This window comes from Aplidium turbinatum, chromosome 17 (assembly GCF_918807975.1).
Source record: "Aplidium turbinatum chromosome 17, kaAplTurb1.1, whole genome shotgun sequence".
In the NCBI taxonomy this organism is placed as follows: Eukaryota; Metazoa; Chordata; class Ascidiacea; order Aplousobranchia; family Polyclinidae; genus Aplidium; species Aplidium turbinatum.
Window position 1 is genome coordinate 6,400,280 of NC_137488.1, and position 21,542 is coordinate 6,421,821.

The 21,542-nt window shown below is 40.4% G+C and overlaps 1 protein-coding gene across 1 annotated transcript; it reads right to left on the minus strand.

The window, feature by feature from the left end:
• Positions 1-12,294: 12,294 nt before the first annotated feature.
• LOC145786687 (monocarboxylate transporter 1-like) lies at positions 12,295-21,542 on the minus strand. The gene is made up of 8 exons (XM_082598400.1): positions 21,241-21,542; positions 19,899-20,042; positions 18,327-18,502; positions 17,430-17,524; positions 16,620-16,870; positions 15,714-15,841; positions 13,506-13,734; positions 12,295-12,446 (listed from the first exon to the last, which is right to left on the minus strand). The coding sequence occupies exons 1-8, from the start codon at positions 21,422-21,424 to the stop codon at positions 12,307-12,309; spliced, it is 1,347 nt and encodes a 448-aa protein (XP_082454526.1). The 5' UTR covers positions 21,425-21,542; the 3' UTR covers positions 12,295-12,306.

Below are 21,542 nucleotides of genomic sequence, written 5' to 3' on the forward strand. Positions count from 1 at the left end.
AAGCGCGGCAGCTCCTCTGTCAAAAAGTACCGACGACTCACCGTCCTGCAGCTGAACATCAAGAGCATTACGGCCATCAAGCTCAGCATTATCGAGTACCTGGCCACAAAACATCAGGCCCTCGTTATTCTGCTCCATAATACCCACTGCACATCTGTGGATAAGTTGGTATTAGCCAACTTCACACTCGCAGGCGCATCCATCAGAAGGAAACACGGCCTCACCACGTTTGTCCATGAGCAACTGAGCTGGACCTCAATAGACCAGTCTAATGCCCAATCGGAGATACAGTGGCTATAGGCTACATAGACATATCAGGCTACCATCTGAGGTTGTCAATGTCTCATCAATCATCAATGTCTATAAGCCACCACCCTCACGCTTAACACCAACAGCCATCCCAGTGTTCCCTCAACCTAGCCTTTATGCTGGCGACTTTAATTGTCCCCACCTTGACTGGGGCTACAATACCACCAATAGGCTACTGACGGAGATAGCCTGACCTCAAGGTCAGCCAATCATAACCTCACCCTACTGCACGATCCCAAGGGTGCAGCGAGCTTCCTCTCCGGCGCTGGAACACTGGTACAAACCCCGATCTGGCTTTCGTGAGTGATGACCCGATAATTGCTAGCCAGACAGACGTGTGCTAGAGAAGTTTCCCAGGTCCCAACACCGATCCTCGCTCATCACGGCTCCAACGCTCACAATGCCTGTCCCGAACAAGCCTGTTAAGCGATGAGACTTCAGAATGGCTAACTGGGAGTACTATAGCCTCCTCATCAACGAAGCCACTCAGCACCTCCCACCCCCGCACACCAACAACGTGGAAGAAGCCTACCAGGACTTTTGTGATGCAATAACATCAGCGGCAAAACACTCTATCCCCCGCGGCCGACAAAAGAAGTACATGCCGTGCTTGGATAAGGAGTGCGAAAGCCTCTACCTCGATTTCCTCCACGCCCCTCAGGGCAATGACACCAACAGCTCAGCCGTATCTCTGCTGGCAAGGTTGGACTCAAAGAGGAAGGACCGCTGAACAAAAGCCGTTGAATCAATCGACTTCACGCACTCCAGCCGCATTGCATGGAGTCTATTGAACATTCTAACTTGCAGATCACGTGCCTCTCGTCAACAATGTCCCATTTCAGCAAATTCCATCGCCTCACAACTTGCTACAAATCGAGAGACCGTGCATCAAACAGGTCCATTTTACAAGAAATGACGGACCTCTGGAAGGTAACAACCACAGACGGGGACAACATCTCGGGTGAGTTTACCCGGAGGAGTTTTCCGCCGCCCTCCAGCACATAAAGCCAGGTAAAGCCCCGGGCCCTGACCACCTATGCTTGGAGTTGGTACTCATGCTGCCACCTCCTTAAAGTCCTGGTTAAAAAACTTCCATTCCTGCTGCTTGCGCCACCTGAAAATTCCCAGAATCTGGAGAAGTGCCTTGGTGGTTGCAGTTCCTAAGCTGAAGAAGCCCCCAGGGGATCCGACGAGATACCGCCTAATCTCACCGCTCTGCATCCCCTTTAAGATCCTCGAGAGACTCATCTACGCTCGTGTCAAACCAATAATAGATCCGCAGCTCCCCCGTGAGCAAGCTGGCTTTTGACACGGACGATCAACCGCAGATCAGGTCACACTATGACTCAAGATATTGAGGATAGCTTTTCGGCTAAGAAGGCTGGCACCGTATTTGTTCATCTCACGGCTGCCTATGATACCGTATGGCATAGCGGCCTTGCCTGCAAGTTGCTCCGTCTGCTCCCTGACAGACACATGGTCCACATGATGATGGAACTTGTGTAAAACCGCAGCTTCACCCTCACAACCGGTAGCGGTCGTCGGAGCAGACTACGCCGATTTAAAAACGGCGTCCCACAGGGCTCAGTCTTGGCTCCTCTCCTGGCTTCAACATATACACATAGCCTACGACCTGCCCCCCACCCTCTCCAGGAAATATGCTTACGCAGACGACTTGGCACTCCTGCACTCAGCAGAAAATTGGCAGTGGAGAGGAACCTCAGCCAAGATATGCAAACACTTTCAGCATACCTCCAAAAATGGAAGATACAGCTCAGCAAGGCAAAAACAGTGGCGGCCTTCCACCTTAATAACCGGGAAGCACAGCGTGAGATAAACATCAACATTGACGGGGAACGCCTGCTCTACTGCGCCGAACCTACTTATTTCGGCATAACGTTGGACAGGTCACTCACGTACAGCCGACATATGGAGTCACTGCGCAAAAAGCTATTTACACCCGTCGCACTTTTGAGGCGACAGGCGAGTTCCGGCTGGGGAGGTGGTGCCAAAACACTTCGGACAGCCACGCTAGCCCTTGTTTATTTCACCACTGAGTACTGCGCACCAGCTTGGTGCCGTAGTTCTCACACCCACCAGATTGACACCGCCATTAACGACGCCCTGCGTACTGTGACCGGATGCTTGCGTCCCACCCGGGGGGACTGCTTACCCATCCTAGCAGGCATCCAACCTGCTGAGCTACGTCGTGAAGAAGCCACGATTTCTCTCGCTCACCGCGCCTTGAACCCCGACCATCCCCTCGACGCAACACTCAAGCGACCACCACCTACAAAGCAGCGACTGAAATCGAGACGCCCCTTTGTGCCTGCCGCACAACAACTGCTTAAGAACGCAGAAAAACTTGGGCTAAGTGCGGAACACTGGACGAACCACATGTAGAACATGGAGTGGCAAAACCACACCTCCACGCTCCGTGACTTTATACCCGATGCCGATCCCCGTCCACCGGGGATGTCCCTCGCAAGGCTTGTGTGGGTCTGGCTTAACCGCCTGCGAACTGGCGTCGGCCGCTTTTGTTCGGACATGCACAAGTGGGGCCTATATGGCTCCTCTATCAGAATGCGAGTGTGGCGCCACAGAACAGACCGCAGACCGTGTCATTAACCACTGCCCAACCCACCGGCCTCCACACGGTGCACTGCACATGGACTGAGGACCCTGGACGACGAGACTGTCGAGTGGCTGATGACTTCCTGCCCTCCAATCTAGCCTGGAAAAGACCTGCTCATACGCCTATGATGAAAATATCCCTGACATGCAAAGACAAAGTTTGGGCAAACTTTGAAAAATTTGGGCAAATTTTGTTTGCCCCCCCCCAAAATAATTGACTCTCCTACGGCTATGCGTGGCTTCGTGCAACAATGACAGAGAACAGTTTAAACAACCGAATGTTTGCGACTATTCACAAACAGGTGATGGACAACATTGACTTCGAAGCTGTTGCAAATAAGTTCATCCGAGCAACCGACGCGCGTAAAATGTACTTCGGATTGGTTTGATATTTGTCTATAGCCTATATACACTATACAAGTCATCTCGTGGACACATTATCAGAGAAAATACTAACTGATCAATAGTGAAACCTGAAATGCATTACAGAAGGTTATCGTTAAGTTCAGCTGACTTAATACATTTTTTGCCACAGGATTTAGATACGTAGACTACGGTACATTATGCTGGGTGAGAGATGCTATTGAAATTGTGGCGACCGTGACCATCTTGCACTTGATCAGAGCTCTTTCCGAGCAATGAAGCGTGTATTCTAACATCAAGTGCAATGGGTACCCAGATGTTAGCTAGATGATGAACTGTTTTATTTTGATCAACGACGCACGAGTACAAAATAATTGACACGGCGAGAAGAACACAATAAACATAGCCAGGTCAGAGACTTTAAAGAACCGGCCTGCCACGCCCCGTGGAGGCGGGGAGCGGCGTGATTATGGGGTGGCGATGCACCCGGAAGGGAAGTCCACCAGCTTAGGTCGCGGGGGCCAGGCTGGGGCGTCTAGGTACCTGTGGAAGGAAAGTGTGGATCGAGAATTTTGTGCGACTCGTCCGCAAAAGTTAGAATGGCGGAACGGGCTAGGGAGACGGGCTTAGCTTTCTGCAAACGCAAAAAGGTCAGCTCACGACGGGCCGGGCGACAGAAGTTTTATAAAGCCAGGCAGCGCCCACGTCTCCATCACGTGACCGTAACACAGGTACGTTTGACTCCTATACCCGGTCTGCCCGTATAGGCAGAGCGGATAAACTTTGGGGTCTCCCAAGAAGAAGAAAAGCTTAGCTACAAGAACGATTTGAATACTCGTGGGAGACGAAAATTATATAAAATCTGGAGCAAAGACTCAATTAATTGGTGTAAAAAAAAGAAGGTATGTGGGAATATATTGTATGCTTTACTTACTGGAAAAGTGTTGACGTTGAACTAACGAGCACGGATGTGCACTGGCCAGACGTTGAGGCAAGTTTGCCCAGATGGGTCGGGGGGACTAGCGATCGAAGCGTAGATACCCGCATAACAACGTGTCGTTGGTCCAACGTTAGACCATCGGAAACGTCCGGTGGGCCCTCCGTTGGTTTCCGACGTTGGCGCGTAACAAATTTGGCCAGCGGGCCACCTTGGGCGAATCGTCAGTCACAAAAATCGGTTGGTTAAACGTCGATCCCCCGGTGGCACACTGTTGGCCAACCCTTTCCCGACCATTTGCCACTTGCGACCAACCTGCAACCAAACGCTTTCGTTGGTTCGACGTGGGATCCACGACGCAATTTACAACTATCCTCACTGTGGCGAAAAAATGCTTGGCTAATCGTAGACCCAACTTTGATGCACTGTTGGCCAACCCTTTCCCGACCATTTGCCACCTGCGACCAACCTGCAACCAAACGCTTTCGTTGGTTCGACGTGGGATCCACGACGCAATTTACAACTATCCTCACTGTGGCGAAAAAATGCTTGGCTAATCGTAGACCCAACGTTGATGCACTGTTGGCCAACCCTTTCCCGACCATTTGCCACCTGCGACCAACCTGACGACCAAACGCTTTCGTCGGTTCGACGTGGAATCCACGACGCAATTTACAACTATCCTCACTGTGGCGAAAAAATGCTTGGCTAATCGTAGACCCAACGTTGATGCACTGTTGGCCAACCCTTTCCCGACCATTTGCCACCTACGATCAAACGCTTTCGTCGGTTCGACGTGGAATCCATGACGCAATTTACAACCATCCTCACTGTGGCAAAAAAAATGCTTGGCTAATCGTAGACCCAACTTTGGTGCACTGTTGGCCAACCTGACGACCAAACGCTTTCGTCGGTTCGACGTGGGATCCACGACGCAATTTAGCCTACAACTATCCTCACTGTGGCAAAAAAGAGTTGTTTAATCGTAGAACCAACGTTAGTGCACTGTTGGCCAACCTACGACCAAACGCTTTCGTTGGGTCGACGTGGAAGACGCAATTTACTATCATCCCCTCTGGCGAAAACGATTTGGTTACTCGTGGGCCTAGCACTCATACAAGCAAAGAGTAGGACAGATGGCAGTTAAGTTTGTTTTTATTTCTAACCATCACAGCAAAAACAAAGAACATGCTAAATATAACAGCGGTCTAGAAAAGGGCATGAGGCAAATTAAATCAAATTTCCTGTCTTCCTCTTCTCAAACTTCTCAGTCCTCATCTCTTGCGTATTTCAGCCAGTCTGAAATAGCGGCATGGATATTTGAATTTGTTGATGTGGACAAGTTATGGGTTCTTCGTACTCCATCTAAAAATAATAATGTCATTGGGATAAATTGCCAATAGCTGGTCCAAACCAATATGTCTAGTGGAAAAGGTTGGTTGCTGAAGCCACGTAACTAACTCTAACAAGCAACTTTTTCCCATAAAGCAATGAACTAATCACACTGAAAAAGTTCTGAAAGTATCTCCCATGGATAAACTCAGAATTACATTGATTACAACAGTCTGGAAAAGAAAATGAGAATTATCCTGCTACAAATAAACTTTGAAATCATTTCTTCAAAGATTTTGCGAATTACTTCTATTACAAATACAAAATTATGATTTTTCGTCACTGTAATAAACACCTTTTTCATGCAACCTTGCATTAAATTAACTACAGAAGCTATGTCTGTAGTTATTATTCATTAAAAACTGAGAGTTTGTTGAAAAAGAAACATAAGGTAAAGGGGTAAATGCTTAAGCTGACCATGCTTGTGCTTGTAGTGAAAAAGGATTATCGAAATCTGATGTAGCCTCATCATCATCCGTCATCACCATCATCCATCATCATCAGCCTATTCCTCACAAATAGAGCAAGTTTTCATCGACCTGAATATTCAAAACAATTTACTTTAAAATGTGAAAATGACCTTAATGACCTAACAAAAACTTGACCCAATAATTTAGTGTTTTTTTAGATTTTATGTTAAAACTAATTGCTTTTAATCAATTAGATCATACCAAAATTGCGATACAAGACAGTAGTCTGAGCCACAAAATTGGCGACATAAAAATAAACAAATTATTGAGGGTGAGCTTTTTTTATCAATGTAGGAGGAAACATTTTGCTTACCAGTGTCCATTTAAAACAAACTGACTTAAAATAAGTAATGGTATTGAATTGACTTTTCATTGATCTATTAAACAAGCATCTGGAACCTTTTCGTTACTTTCAGAATCCTTACAAAAAACGCACCGCGCAAGCTTGCTACAAAAAGTTGACTTCATCGAAAAAACAGGAGATAAGCTATTTAGTATTATCGAAACTAACACAAAAATCAATGCACTGCACAGTACACACCCAGGTGTGTCCTAAAATCTAAATTTATGAATAATTATGTATCGGTATTGCATTATAATTAATTATAGTAGGCTACTACATTGAACTAATTGAACCATCTCATGCTTTATCAAAAATGCTAACAACAATAAAAACAGCGATATGCAGTACCTAGTATACACTCACCAATGCTTTTCCAGGCGACTAATGATAGTATTCGAGGCTGGAGCTTGTAGGCTTAAAATCTTTCGCAATTTTATTGGTTGGACCTTGCTGACATACCAAAGCACCGCAATATTATCTTTGTAATTCGTACAAGCCCTCAAGCCGTCACAACTCACTGTGAATAAATTTGAAAGCAGGGCAGCATGGGAAAAAAATGAAAAAAGAAGAGGATGACCTAATTAACACCAATGCATGACCTAATTAACAAAGAGCTGTTTATTGCCAGCCAGCAAAGCATGCTTTTGTATCAACATCTGTGAACGTTGAATCAATGAAAATCAATTTCTGCTCTGTTGTCCGGGTGAATCTAGTAGTTAAACTTAATTCAATTCAATCAAACTTTGGATTTAATTAAACCACAATTCTATTTGGGTTAAATCACTGGCGAACAAAATCAGGCATTTTACATTGATTCAACATCTTCAAACATTGGATGAATGTGAAAAAATTGGACTTTGCTTTTCAATAGAAACTTTTAGGTCGAAACGAAATACTTCGAAAATTCGAAGCAAACGAGATGAGAACAACAAGTTTTGTGGCTAAAGGAAGTAATTTGTATTGAACACTCGAAAGTCTGAATGGTTGAGAAATAGTTTTGCCCACCACAAACATTCATATGATCATTTGTAGGCTACTTTATGGGGGATATTTGCGGTTACTGTAAAAACATGATGAAATCATTTTTTTGGTCCAAATTAAATTATTTTATTTTGATGTAGTTAATTCTAGTCAAACGTTAAATACGGCAGATGTAGGCTAACGAAAATCCTTATCCTCAAACAAGACAAAATTTTTGCATTTTGAGTTTTCTTGGTTGTATTTTCAACAAAATATTATTTTTATATGAATTTTTGGCGACGGCTTATATTTTATTTTCAAAAATTTCCGATATCCAACCGATTTACTGACTTATAAACTATTGAAAAGCTGTAAAAACGTTTATCAAATGATGAATTTCTTTAATCAAATTTATGCAGCATTTGGTCATGCAACATTTTAATATAGGCTATTTGTATGAGTGATTGTAACACTTTGTTTCGTGAGACTTGTGTTTTCTCTAATCGAAAACTATTTGATTCAATTGCGTAGGCTAAGCATTTTGAATTTTATGGACTTTGAGTCTGATTGCAAATAAATAAATAAAATAAAATTAAGATTTTTTGGCAAAAGATTTGCTCACAACCGAATGCCCACGGCGACGAACGCGCTGTGGGGCCCACCATTGGCTCAACGTCGCGTCAAAAAACTATTTTTATATAGCGTTTTTGTTAGAATAAACCTTTGTTTACTTTAATTTCGTCAAATTGTAGCATGTACTGGCCAATACTTCGAATTATTTTGTTGTGAATACGAAAAATGATATTTGTTGTAGAAAGGTTGATTCACAACCGAATGCCCACGGCGACGAACGCGCCGTGGGGCAACCATTGGCTCAACGTCGCGTCAACAAACTATTTTTTACATAGCGTTTTTGTTAGAATAAACCTTTGTTCACTTTAATTTCGTCAAATTGTAGCATATACTGGCCAATACTTCGAATTATTTTGTTGTAAATACGAAAAATGATATTTGTTGTAGAAAGGTTGATTCACAACCGAATGCCCACGGCGACGAACGCGCTGTGGGGCCCACCATTGGCTCAACGTCGCGTCAACAAACTATTTTTTACATAGCGTTTTTGTTAGAATAAACCTTTGTTCACTTTAATTTCGTCAAATTGTAGCATGTACTGGCCAATACTTCGAATTATTTTGTTGTGAATACGAAAAATGATATTTGTCGTAGAAAGGTTGATTCACAACCGAATGCCCACGTCGACGAACGCGCTGTGGGGCCCACCATTGGCTCAACGTCACTTCAACAAAATATTTTTTATATAGCGTTTTTGTTAGAATAAACCTTTGTTCACTTTAATTTCGTCAAATTGTAGCATATACTGGCCAATACTTCGAATTATTTTGTTGTGAATACGAAAAATGATATTTGTTGTAGAAAGGTTGATTCACAACCGAATGCCCACGGCGACGAACGCGCTGTGGGGCCCACCATTGGCTCAACGTCGCGTCAACAAACTATTTTTTACATAGCGTTTTTGTTAGAATAAACCTTTGTTTACTTTAATTTTGTCAAATTGTAGCATATACTGGCCAATACTTCGAATTATTTTGTTGTGAATACGAAAAATGATATTTGTTGTAGAAAGGTTGATTCACAATCGAATGCCCACGGCGACGAACGCGCTGTGGGGCCCACCATTGGCTCAACGTCGCGTCAACAAACTATTTTTTACATAGCGTTTTTGTTAGAATAAACCTTTGTTTACTTTAATTTTGTCAAAATGTAGCATATACTGGCCAATACTTCGAATTATTTTGTTGTGAATACGAAAAATGATATTTGTTGTAGAAAGGTTGATTCACAACCGAATGCCCACGGCGACGAACGCGCTGTGGGGCCCACCATTGGCTCAACGTCGCGTCAACAAAATATTTTTTATATAGCGTTTTTGTTAGAATAAACCTTTGTTCACTTTAATTTCGTCAAATTGTAGCATATACTGGCCAATGCTTCGAATTATTTTGTTGTGAATACGAAAAATGATATTTGTTGTAGAAAGGTTGGTTCACAACCGAATGCCCACGGCGACGAACGCGCCGTGGGGCCACCATTGGCACAACGTCGCGTCAACAACTATATTAGTCATATTAAATTTTTGTTGAAATGAACTTTAAAAATTCTTCATTTCACAGAAATATAATACATACTTACCATATCTCTTAATTCGTTTGCCAGAAACACCAAAATTGAGATTTATTCTCAAAAGGTTGGCTGACAACCGAATGCCCACGGTGACGTACGTGACGTTGGTTCTTCGTTGGTTCAACGTTGTGTTAACAACCTATTTATGATATTGACGTTTGTTGAAATAAAAATTTATAAAAGCTTCAATTCACAGAATTGTAATGGGTACTTTTCATTATGTAAGATTATTTCACCCGGAATATCAAAATAAACAATCGGTGGCTGGAGGTTGGTTTTCAACTGAATCCCCACGACGACAAATGCGACGTTGGCCCACCATTGTCTTAGCATTGTGTCCACAACCAAGTTTTACACAATATATATTTGGTAAAAAAATTTTTTTATGTGGTTTATATCACCAAATTATAACATGTTGTACCCTTTTTTACTGATTCTTTGTCCAGTTAAAGAAATAATGTTAGTTGGCAAATGGTTGTTTTGTGGCGAAAAGCCGACCGCGACGTTCGCGACCGTTGGCCAACGATCAGCCGACATTGTTTGCTGTGCGGGTATGACTAGGCTACGTCACCAGAAAAAGTATAGAATAGTGGGACGAAAGTTTGGAGGTTGCATCGAGTTGATCGGGAAATCATGTTTATCGATGAGTTAAAAGCAACGCGAGGTTGATCCGAGCGGGAAAGAGCAGCATATCGGGAGAAAGTAGTGTGTGATATTCTAACATAGTAAAATATGAAAATACAGATCCAGTGTTGTTAATGATATTACGTCATTGATAGATGATATGAGTCAATTCACGATATGCAATATATACTTAATTCATATATTGCTATTTTATTTTATTGATGATGATTGTATTCTTCATTGAGCTGCAGCATGCTGATGAAACGACAATTGTTTACAGATAAATTGATAATGAAACAATGGATTTAACATACTATGACGTCACACAATTACTGGCGGATTTTGAGGTGGTTTGCTGTCTTGCGCGCTCGGATGCTTACTGCAGAGCTTCTGCTGTTGGGGAATTGAGCTTCTGATCGCTGGAATCGTCTTTTCTATGACGTAGCCCCTCCACGAGTGAGCCCGGCGTTCCAAGCTTTCCAGACACGGAGGGAACCTTCGATTGAAAGGGAGGCCACTTTTCTAGCCACCTCTGCTACCCCACGAGCAGGAACACCCAAGGCCGCCAAAGCCCGAGAGCTCAACGGAGCATAGCTCCCGAGGGAGCCTACGACGAACGGAAGTGACAGGACGTCCCTGCAAGGGCGCTTCCTGTCTTCCAATATGTTTACACATAAGTGATAACTCGCCGTACTTGTCGTGTTTCCTGTCGGCGGCTTTTCGAAGGGAATCCGCGCCGTAGGCGAACGGGCAAGTGACGTCACATACAACCGTGACACTGTCAGGGCGCAGATCAGCACCGCCCGCTTCCACGTGTTGTGGAACCGTACTATCTATGGTAAGCAAGGGTTGCCATTCGGCAGGTACATGCTTCACGATCTTCCACAATACTGAATTGTGTCGTTCCGTGACAACAGGCATCACGGTAGGGCAGTGGTTCAATATATGAGGGAGAGTCTCTTCCGCTTTCCCACACGCGCGACATATGGCAGGTTTATAAGGGCGGCCATGCCTTGGTTTTGATTTCAAGGGAAGTAGGTACGTTATACTGTACAGTATATGACTCCAGACATTTAACGTTTGTGGTGCCTAAGGAATATATCTTGTTGTAGGAATGAAGCGACTGCGACAAAATCACTCATGCATGACTGTTCGTATCAGTTTTTTAATAACTTTTTTTCTGTTGCTCTGAGACACTTTTTGATATATTTTTTGAACTCCTTACCCTCAAAAACCCCTTGACAGCAACTTTCACCATTTTTCTAGTATCATTTGGCAATAAATTAACAAAAATCAGTCATGCGTGACTGCGTAATCTGGTACTTAAACGGTCATAACTCTGGTAAGCTACCGATTGTCCAATTTTAACATTTTTTTTTTTAATTCTTCAACTGAAGAAGTGCATTCAGATAATCTAGATATCAGCATACTAGGTTATAAGTAAAGGTTTTTTTTGTAATTTTTATGAAAAGTTGTTGCTAAGCAATGGCGAATAACTTCCAAGACATTGATCGAAAAAATTTTTATGCATACTTTTGAAATCAGCATTAAAAGACCATGCAGAAAAGTCACAAAATAGAAGAAAACAAAAGAAAGTCCGGGGATTGGGGAGGTCCAATGTAGATTGTAGCCTAAGCTAAGCAATAGATATTTTTTTATTTACCGGCATCTAAAGATTTTACTAACTTATAGTCTTATAAGTTTCTAAAACGCGATAAAGTTTAACTTTTAACTTTCGAAAAGATTAAAAACAATAAGAACTTTCAAGTGTCTCATTGTAATTGCTCAAGAAATGCACAACAATCATGCATGTATGATTCTTTAGCATTTCTTATAAAATATTTTTTCTTACAGCCTTGAAAAGGGTTGTATGACTAGCCGAAAATGTTTGCTTATTGTTTTTTGTTTTATAATGTTAAATGTAGTGTTCTTGCTGAGCTATGTCTGTTTATGATTAAAAAAAGCTACGGCACCTCTCTACCTAAATTGTAAAGATAAAAAGAGGATAAAAGATAGACTACATCATATAGGCCTGCGCAAAGCACACAGTATTGCATAAATATAACGTATATTTATGGCGAGATGGTACGCTTTGAGATTTTTTGCTGAAGTCGATAGTCCAATAGAAACATAAGACAACCCGCCACTAGTAGGGCGCCACCTCCAATCCATAAACTTGTGGCAACACTGTGTGATCGGTCTATCGCTTTTCCTGAAAACATAAATGAAGGCATTTAAGAAAAAAACCTTAACTGCTAAATGCTTGAAAAAGACTAGGTCACTGATTTTTCAAAGTCTAGTAGCCTAAGCTAACTTGGAGCCTGGCCGCCTAGGCTATGTAAAAAAGAAGGTATGGACCTACAAAGAAAAAGCTAAAGAATACTCTACATTGGAAAAAAGTTAGTGGATTCACAGCATATGTATCGAATAAAAGAAAGACGAAAAGTCAAAGAGTACATATTCTGGCAACGAGATTAAAAAGAAAAAAATGAAGAAGAACAATGTCGCTGAAAATACAACGGATAGCATTGAATGAAGATATGAACGCCCACAAGTGATGAACAAATGCAGAAGGAACATTTGCTCTGTCAAGGCCCGATAAAGAGAAAACCTGAAAAGAATAAAAACATTGGCTACGGTGCCTCAGACATGCAAGTTTAAGCAAACAATAGGTTTGCAATTATACATAGTCAACAAATAACGATTAGAATTCGGTATGTAAACAAATCAAACACTTGGTCACTGTGCGCAGAGCTCTGTAGCAGTGTCGGTGTTGTGGCAGAGAGCTCTGCGAGTTGCGACACCAAACAGGTGCACACTGCACACTGCACAGTTGGCTACTCTGATGAAGAGTATCAGTAGACTGTAGCCTTCGCTACTCTGGATGCTGTGCGAGGAGAAAGAGCAGCAAGGAAATAAAGAAATGTGGTTTACGAAATGAGAGATTCTTAAGTGCCCGTCTGCAGACGTTGAATCAATGTAAAGATGACTGATTTTGCTGTCTGGGTGGTTGCCAATATCAACCTTGTCAAAAATCTATTGGCAAAAAAAAGGTATTTTTTACGTTGATCCGACGTTTACTCTATTTACATCGCTAAACGTTGAAAGGATATCAAGTGACAACTCAATGCGCAGATTCTAACCTGAAAGTAGGCTAAATAAAGTAAAAGTGTCTTAAGAAAGTTGCCCAGTCGTCGACGGGGAAAGCTTGCCCAATTATACACCATGTTTGAAACGTGCAGTGTTAAAAAAAACTTGTCTGCATTCTTACCTATAAGAATAGTGACTCCCATTCCTATAAAATATGAAAGCACGCAAGAGTAACCCAAGCTGGTTGCATATTTGTCCAAGTCAAATAGATCAACAAGGATGAGACAAAGTAAGGCGTCGATGCCCCCAAGACTCAATCCGATAAGACCACAGAAGATTGAAACTACAGAATAGCTTGTTGTGAAAGGTAAGGAAAAATAAAATATTGAAGAAATAGCTTCTGCTGCAGCCTGAAACAAACAGAGGGTAGATTTAATCACGGTGAAAAAATGGACTTTTTAACACAGTTGTTAACCGAACTGCAATGGTAAGTTGAGCAACTGCAAAAAACTTTTTTCAAACTCGGCCATATTCAAAAGTCGAGTTGTCTGAGTACCAAAAAAGTGGCCTATCATTATTTAGACGTTTTTTGTTTTAATGTAGGGCTATTGTCGTTAGGCTCACCGATCTAAACCTAAATCGGTCTATGAATGCACAACCTTGCTTACATGTACAGTTGTACACAGCTCATGCCAACTAACTACTGCACAACTTAGCCTTTACCGGCCCTCAACTCAGCTCAGAAAAAAATTTCGTCATAGCCTAAGTTGAGCAATACGCATATAAATATCAAAAAATAGATGAATCATAGTGTACTTATACTTCAACTAAAATGTTGTCTATTTATTGATGTTTCAAACCAAATCAAACCCATCCTTTAAAAACCTTTCAAAGCGATTCATTTTCTTGCAAAAGCTACTTGAGCAAAAAGATGCTCATCTGACCTCAGTCACCCAAGGGCATATCGATTCAATTTTCAAAGCAGAACATTTTCAAACGTTCACTCAGAGTTCCATTACCGTAGGCCACAAGGCCTATGAGAGGGGGGTACGGAGGGTACGACGTACCCCTGAGGGCCCAGGCCTGTCTTTGTTGGGGGGCTTGAAACTGTGATTTTATAGTTTACGCGCAAAATGTTTGGTTGAAACCTTCCTAAACGACTAAATTCAAGCATAAAAGTTGTTATTTTTTAGTCCTGGGTGCCCGTAATGTAGCGTAAGAAAGGTAGTAGGCCTAATTGAGTACATTACGGGCAAATTTGGGGCCCAAAGTGGTGATTTAATGCTTTACGTGCAAAAAATTTTCTGTTAAAAGCACCCTAAATTAAATCATAGAAGTTAGTTATTCTCCTGTCCGAGGGCGTATAGTGTAGCAAAAGCAGGTTTGAGAAAAATCCCGGGTGTTTCTGTTTTTTAAAAACTATTTGAAAAAGGTAGTTTCACGCTTATTTTACTTCAAAATGAATTTCGGAGTTGGAGCAGGAGTCAATACTTTCGGAATATACTGTACTTATAATTGGTCAGATGATTAATTTGATTATGTTTTAACAAGATGTTATGTTTGAGTCTTGGTAGAGAGCTTGACTTGTACCAGGTTCATGTAACACTCAGTAACGTTAACGGATTTAACATTTTTTTTATACATTAACATAACACACAAAAAACAAGAAAAAAAACTACTAAATCCAAAGTTTTCGCCACTACATAGTGTCCTTATCAGGAATAATTATAAGCTACATCTAACAGAAATAAATAAATGAATTTGAAAATTTTACATTAAAGCTGTAGGCTACAAGCTACACCGCTCAACAGCACCATCAACAACTGACACACGCATTCAATGCAGGATACACAAATTGGCGAGGGACAGATCACATGATATGCACAACACAAAACACTAATTAATAGTTTTATTGCAGCCTGATACTATTATTGCGCACAAATGTCTAATTTTTCAGTAAAATGCTGTATGGTGTGGCCTGTGCAATACGCCTTAGCAAACATCACGCATTTTACCCAAGACAAAGGGGACCCGGAGTGAGAAGGGTGCCCGGAATGACTTTTCGCACCCCTAGTGAAAATTTCTCTTAGAGGCTATTATGCCGTAGGCTACATGAGAGGATTTATAGGCTTACACCATAATTCAATAATGTTGGTGGGCAAATGTTTTATAAGTAGATTCTTGCTTGAAACTGGCTACGTAGACTACTACATAACCTAATGTCGCCACTGCTGTTTAGGCTATAAAGTTTATATTACATCTAGGATATTGATTGGCCGTCTAAACGGATAATAGCAACATTGCTTCTGTAGAGTTTACACTTCTGAAGCAGCAGAGCGAATCGTCTATGTGACTACACAAACACATGGCGGGGACTACATAAACTTACCGCCGCGCGGTAGTGAAATCTTTTTGGAAGCTTTACAAAAAGACATGCGTGAAAAATTCGTGAAATTATTTCTCCGGTTGCAAAAGAAGAAGCCAATGCAGATGCCTCAACACTTCCAAATCCGATACCTGCACGAAAAGAAAATTTATTTGGCAATTTAAGCGCTGTTCAATTCAGGGTAATTTTTTGTTTAACCATAAAAAATACTGCTATTTTCCCTCAGTAGGCTAGCATAGCGTCTATGTGCCCACAATCAGTTTGAAATTGTATAAGCCTATTTGTGTTTCAGTCGCCTTCATAGATTTGGATTCGTTTTTTTTTTTCAAAGCATATAGCCTAACGGTGCTTCAACGTATTAGGCCGTCGAACATAAACAATTAGGTTACGCTTCGAAAATGGTTTCTGTTGTATGTTGTTCTGTTTGAACGCATAAAAGTTATAGAAGGGTGGCTGAATTATTTATTTCATCACTAGGCTATTTCAAATTCTCCGTTTCCATCAGCCAAACCTTACCACATTGAGGAAAAGTACACCCAAGACATTTTTTCGTTACCATCGCCTATACCTTTCTTCTAGTGTTATTACTTAGCATCTCAATGCACTCAGACATGATTTTTGAAACTAATTTCAAACAAAAAATGTTCAAAAATCTATGAAACTGTAACAACTACAGAAAATATAATTTGCAATAGGCCTCCCTCTTTTAAATTTATTAATTAGTGATAGCCTATATAAAAGTCCAACTTAATTGAGTTATAGTAATAAAAGGTTTCTGCAGACTTATTTGAATAAGAGTACTGATGAAGCCGCCTTTACGGCGGCGAAAGCTCTACCAATAAATTTTTGTAGTTACCAAACCTGGTTGATTTTTTATTGTGAATTGAGTTAGCCTATAAGCCTACTCACTTTTTCCAAATGAAACTAAAAATCCAGGAACAGTAAAAAATCCTGTTGCAAATGCTATCCAAGCAAACACGTATAGGTAAAAGTCAAAACTAATTAACAAATCCAAGTCCCATTTCTTGTATAAGTTATTGAAATAATCAAACAGGCTTCTTCCTCTTTCTGTATCGGGACCAACAAATTGAACAGACTCAACTTCTTCCTCAGTTTCATTTTGCAAAGAAATTTCACTTTCAGTGTCGCTCACGTGTGACCTAAAAGAATTTATTTTGCATTTGATCGCTGCCTTTAAGCTTCGAAATCGTGAAATCGTTTTGTATTTAAAACCGTAGATATAACTCAGGTCTGTTTTGTTTCTAAATGCGTGTTTGGCTGAATGAAAGTTTTAAACCTTGAAAAAACAAAATTTGGATTGAAACAAAGTTTAGGCTACCTGTGCTTAGCTTATTCACCATTTTTTGAATTGCTCGGAAGAGAAACAAATTGAAAATGGTGATCAATCATTTTCTGAATTTCTCGGAGGAGAAACAAATTGAAAACGACCTAATCAATTCAATCAATCAATCAATCAATCACTGGTTAGTTTAGTCTGGCTACAAAACATTGGAAAAGTGTTTTATAGTGTTCAAGATCCATGGTTCAAGCATCTTAGTTTTAACAAAGAAAATTACCCAAAATCAAATTCTTGCAGTGAACTGTAAATCATACATTATCTGTTGACGAACTGCTATTGCTTTTCAAGAAATATGCAAAATAAAAAAAAACACAACTTTGAAACGGTGGAACCAAAATTTTTATTTACAAAAGATTTACTTTTCTTCAGCTGTTTCCTCCTCATTGATTGCAAGATCTATTGGTCGCAAAAATGCACCAAACATGGCAGAGTTGAGAAACACGCCAGCTACAAGCTTCATGAAAGGAAAAGATAGTCTTTTGTCCCTGCTTTTTTCTTGAACAATAGTCATTGAGTAATATTAATGTCTCATACCCAGACAGAAAAATCCGTCATTTTTATCTCGATTCAACAAATCAATGTAAAAATAAAGGACTTTGCTGTCTGGTTAAGTAGGACTATAGGACTGTCTTATATAATCTTTATTTCAAAAATAGTCTTCCTTTAAACAGTTCAATAACTTAGGATTACTGCCAGAGAATTAGGATACATAATATAATCGTTTTGTGTTAGTTTGTAAGTGTTACTGTTACAAAAAAGTTTTGTAAACATCAAGTAGGCTAAGCCCAAATAACATAGCCTAGGTTTCCAATATTTACATTTTTACTTCCATTCTGTCAACGCTCAGATGTAGGTTGTATTAATTGCTGTGTTAACTAAATTGCGTGTAAAAAATCGCATGCTCCCAAACATATTTTATACAGGAACGCAGCCACGGAGGAGATGGCTTGGAGAAGAAATCGCCCCCCTTCCACAAATTTTATATCGCCCTCCCAAAAATGGGTTTTAATGCTGTTACACGTTTTAATGACATTGTATTACATGTTGAATGACGTTTCATAAAATGTTTGGCTGCATTCAGTAGCTATATTTTTAAACAAACTTTTTATTTCAAATATAAAAATATTTGTCTTTCCCCAAACAGCTTCTTTTGCCTCCCAAATTATTTTTTATAGCTACGTCACTGATTCTAGACTATGAGTTAAGGGCTGATATTGTCCATAACTTATAGTCTAGCCTGCCTGCTCATAACTTACCTGCCAAGCTCCTCTCCAAGCATATGTGTTGATGAAAAACTGATATAAAGGACAGAACACCAGACCACCCAAAGACGAGCCCAAGCTTCCAATTTGCATCGCCAAAAGTCTATACTTGCAAAAATAACGTGCCAAAGATGTGGAGTTGCCGATTAAAGTTGCTCCTAGGCACATTCCTGCAACAGTACAGCAGAGGTTCTGAACCGTGGTAAATGAAGCGTATCAAGTATTAAGGTGGTAGACTTACAAAAGCAGGAAATACAGACTGCATGAAAAATTCAGTAAATCTATTCCGGAAATACTGTAGGTGGCAGGGCCGTTGAGAAGACAATTTGGGCCCGGAACCAATGAGATCTCTTGACTCCAAATTAAGGTCTTCAGACACCGAATCACACTATATCCAAATAATATAATCGGTGGTTTCTTCACTTTTACGGGCCCCTAAACTTATTCAGGGCCCTGGTCTAAAAGTCTTGCCAGCACTACTGGTAGCTGGTAAGGGCAAACGTAGCCTAACTTAAAATCTTCAGAATGGAGAAAACGGTGGAGAACCAGTAATAAACGATGTTTAGTACAATAGGCTACTCCAGGGCTTCCCAAACTGGGGGTCGCGACCCCCCAAGGGATCGCGTAACGAACTTCAGGAGTCGCAGAAAGTATACCCATTTGCACAAGGTACTGCATATTGACACTTCTCTGCGAGATGCTGTGACAGTTATTAACTTTATAAAGAGTCGCGCACTCAATAGGCTGCCCGTATTTTTGAAAATTTATAAGATGAAATGGAATCCGAGTTAAAAACTCTTTTACTGCATCGTGAAGTGGGGTGGCATTCAAAAGTGAAAGCTTTAAAATGGCTAGCCAATTAACGTTGAAAACTGAAATCGTGATTTTTTTTCCGACAGAATAAAATTCAGTCTCGGTCCACCGTTTTCGCATCTAGCTTTTGAGTTATGCCAAATGACAGATTTACTTGAAAAACTGAATGAATTTAATTTGTCCCTCCCAGGAGAAAACATCAATATTTTGCATTAAAATATAAAATTGATGCATTCATCAAAAAATTGAACATCTGGAAACAAGAATTTCAAAATGATTTATCTGAAATGCTCTCACTTTGCCTACCGTCCTAAACAACATTGAAATCGTCTTGAGACTTGCTTTAACTAACACTGAGCCATGGATGGACTTGCTTTATGGCAGAAAGCAGTCACACCCATCACACTGAATAAATGTGTTTGTTTTTTTATTTTGTTTCCAGTAGGCTACCCATAGGCTTCGTTGTGATGGTCAGAAATAAATAAAAACAGACTGAACTGAGTGCTGGTATATTGTTTTTGGTTTTCGTTTGATCTAAGCTTTTCAATAAATATCACAAATGTAGATTTTGTCTTTTTTAATTGTATAAGGGGTCGCAAAAATTTTAGGAGATTAAAAGGGGTCTCGAGCAAAAAAGTTTGGGAAGCCCTGAGATACTCTATTAATGTGATTGTAATTGTACGGCATTTATAGCCTCTACTTTTATGTGACTGCTTTCAACATCACTGACAGTATTTCAATCAGCGAAATTACCGCTGATTAATCCGCAGCAAACTTGCACTTGCCAAAGAGATTTCGAAAAGGAGGAAAGAAAAATAAAAAACGATGAAACAATTCCAGCTCCCATCACTACTGGTCGGTATTCAAAGTACTTGAACAAGATCGGAACAAAAATACCTAAAAAGAGATAAATTATATTGTTGTAAAGATTTAAGAACTACAGGAAACATTTCCAAAATACAACGGAATGTTCTTTCAAACGCAAACGTTATTTTTATATCTTTGCAGTCCACGGTCAAGTTGTGTCAACCCCAGCTAAGAATTATGAAAGACTTTTAGTGATTAAGAAATTAGGTCATAAATTAAGAATAAGCTGAAGCTGTTTAGCATGTTATTCTCCGCAAACCATCAATCTCACAGCCCAGAGTTGCTAGAAACGATTTTTTTTTTCTGGAAAGAAAGTTCTTCATGAAGAAAATTAATTTGAAATGAAGCAAAAGCAATCGAAAAAATGTGTCGAAACGATGAGAGAAACATTGATTTTCACTAGTCTTAACGCTAGAGCTGTTCAAAACAAACAATATTTTATTTCAGTGTAATAAATCCAATGGTTTGACTTCGCTTTGACTTCGCTTCACATTGAGATTTTTAGGGAAGAACTTCATCCTGTTTGCTTCGAAATCAAAGCAATTTCGTTTTCTCGGAAGCTCGAAACGTAACAAACAGGCAAAAACATCTAATAGCACAGAATATGTAGTAAAATTGAAAGGGAGTACTGTTTTGCGTGGTTTTTCACAGATTTATCAGATTTTAGAAAAGGTTGGTTTGGTGCAGTTGGTTTTGAATCTTTATCTTCGCACTGACAACGCCTTGATAGATTATTTCTGGTAGTTTCGCATACTTGTAGAGCGTTTTGACGCAGGGCCGGTCACCGAGATTGACAGAGTGATATCTTCCGATTGTTGAAGTCTTGTTGTCTGGGAATTATTCCATTCACTAGGTGCCGCAGAATGGAGAGTAGCAGTCCTGAAATGCGTTGCTCAAGCGCTCATCTCGAGAGTCGAACCAGCACCGCTTGATCTTGAAGCTTCTTCGTTTACGAAGTCACGTGCTAACCAACTGAAGTATTGAAAACAAAAAATTTTGCATCAAATTTTGTTTTGTTTTTCATTTCGCTATTCTCTTGTTTTCGTTTTTTAAAAGTTTCTTGTAAATAATGAGAAAATTTTCGTTTTATTTCATGTCAAACCGCAGTTGATTGAATAGAATACCACTGGTAATCGTATCGTTTCATGTCGTCGAAAAAAAATTAAAAAAAAACTCCATGATATGCCTCTTTATCACATCGTACGCATTAGCTAAGACTGATACTCACATGCAGTTCCATATCCAACTTGAAATAACGCAACTAAGATTGAAACCGATTCATATTCAACGTCAAATTCTGCCATGAGAGGCTGATAAAAAACAGAGAAACATCTAAACTCGGACGATATTAATGCAAAACCAAACACGGTCGATGCGCAAACCCACCAGCCCCACCTTTCATCTGGCTTCATGGTTGTTTAGGCCACAACTTCGTCAAGTTTATTGCAGATAATTATAACATTCAACTGCAAGCAAAACGGTGAAAACATAACTTTACGTAAATTCAACTTGACAAGGCTCTGCTTTTGA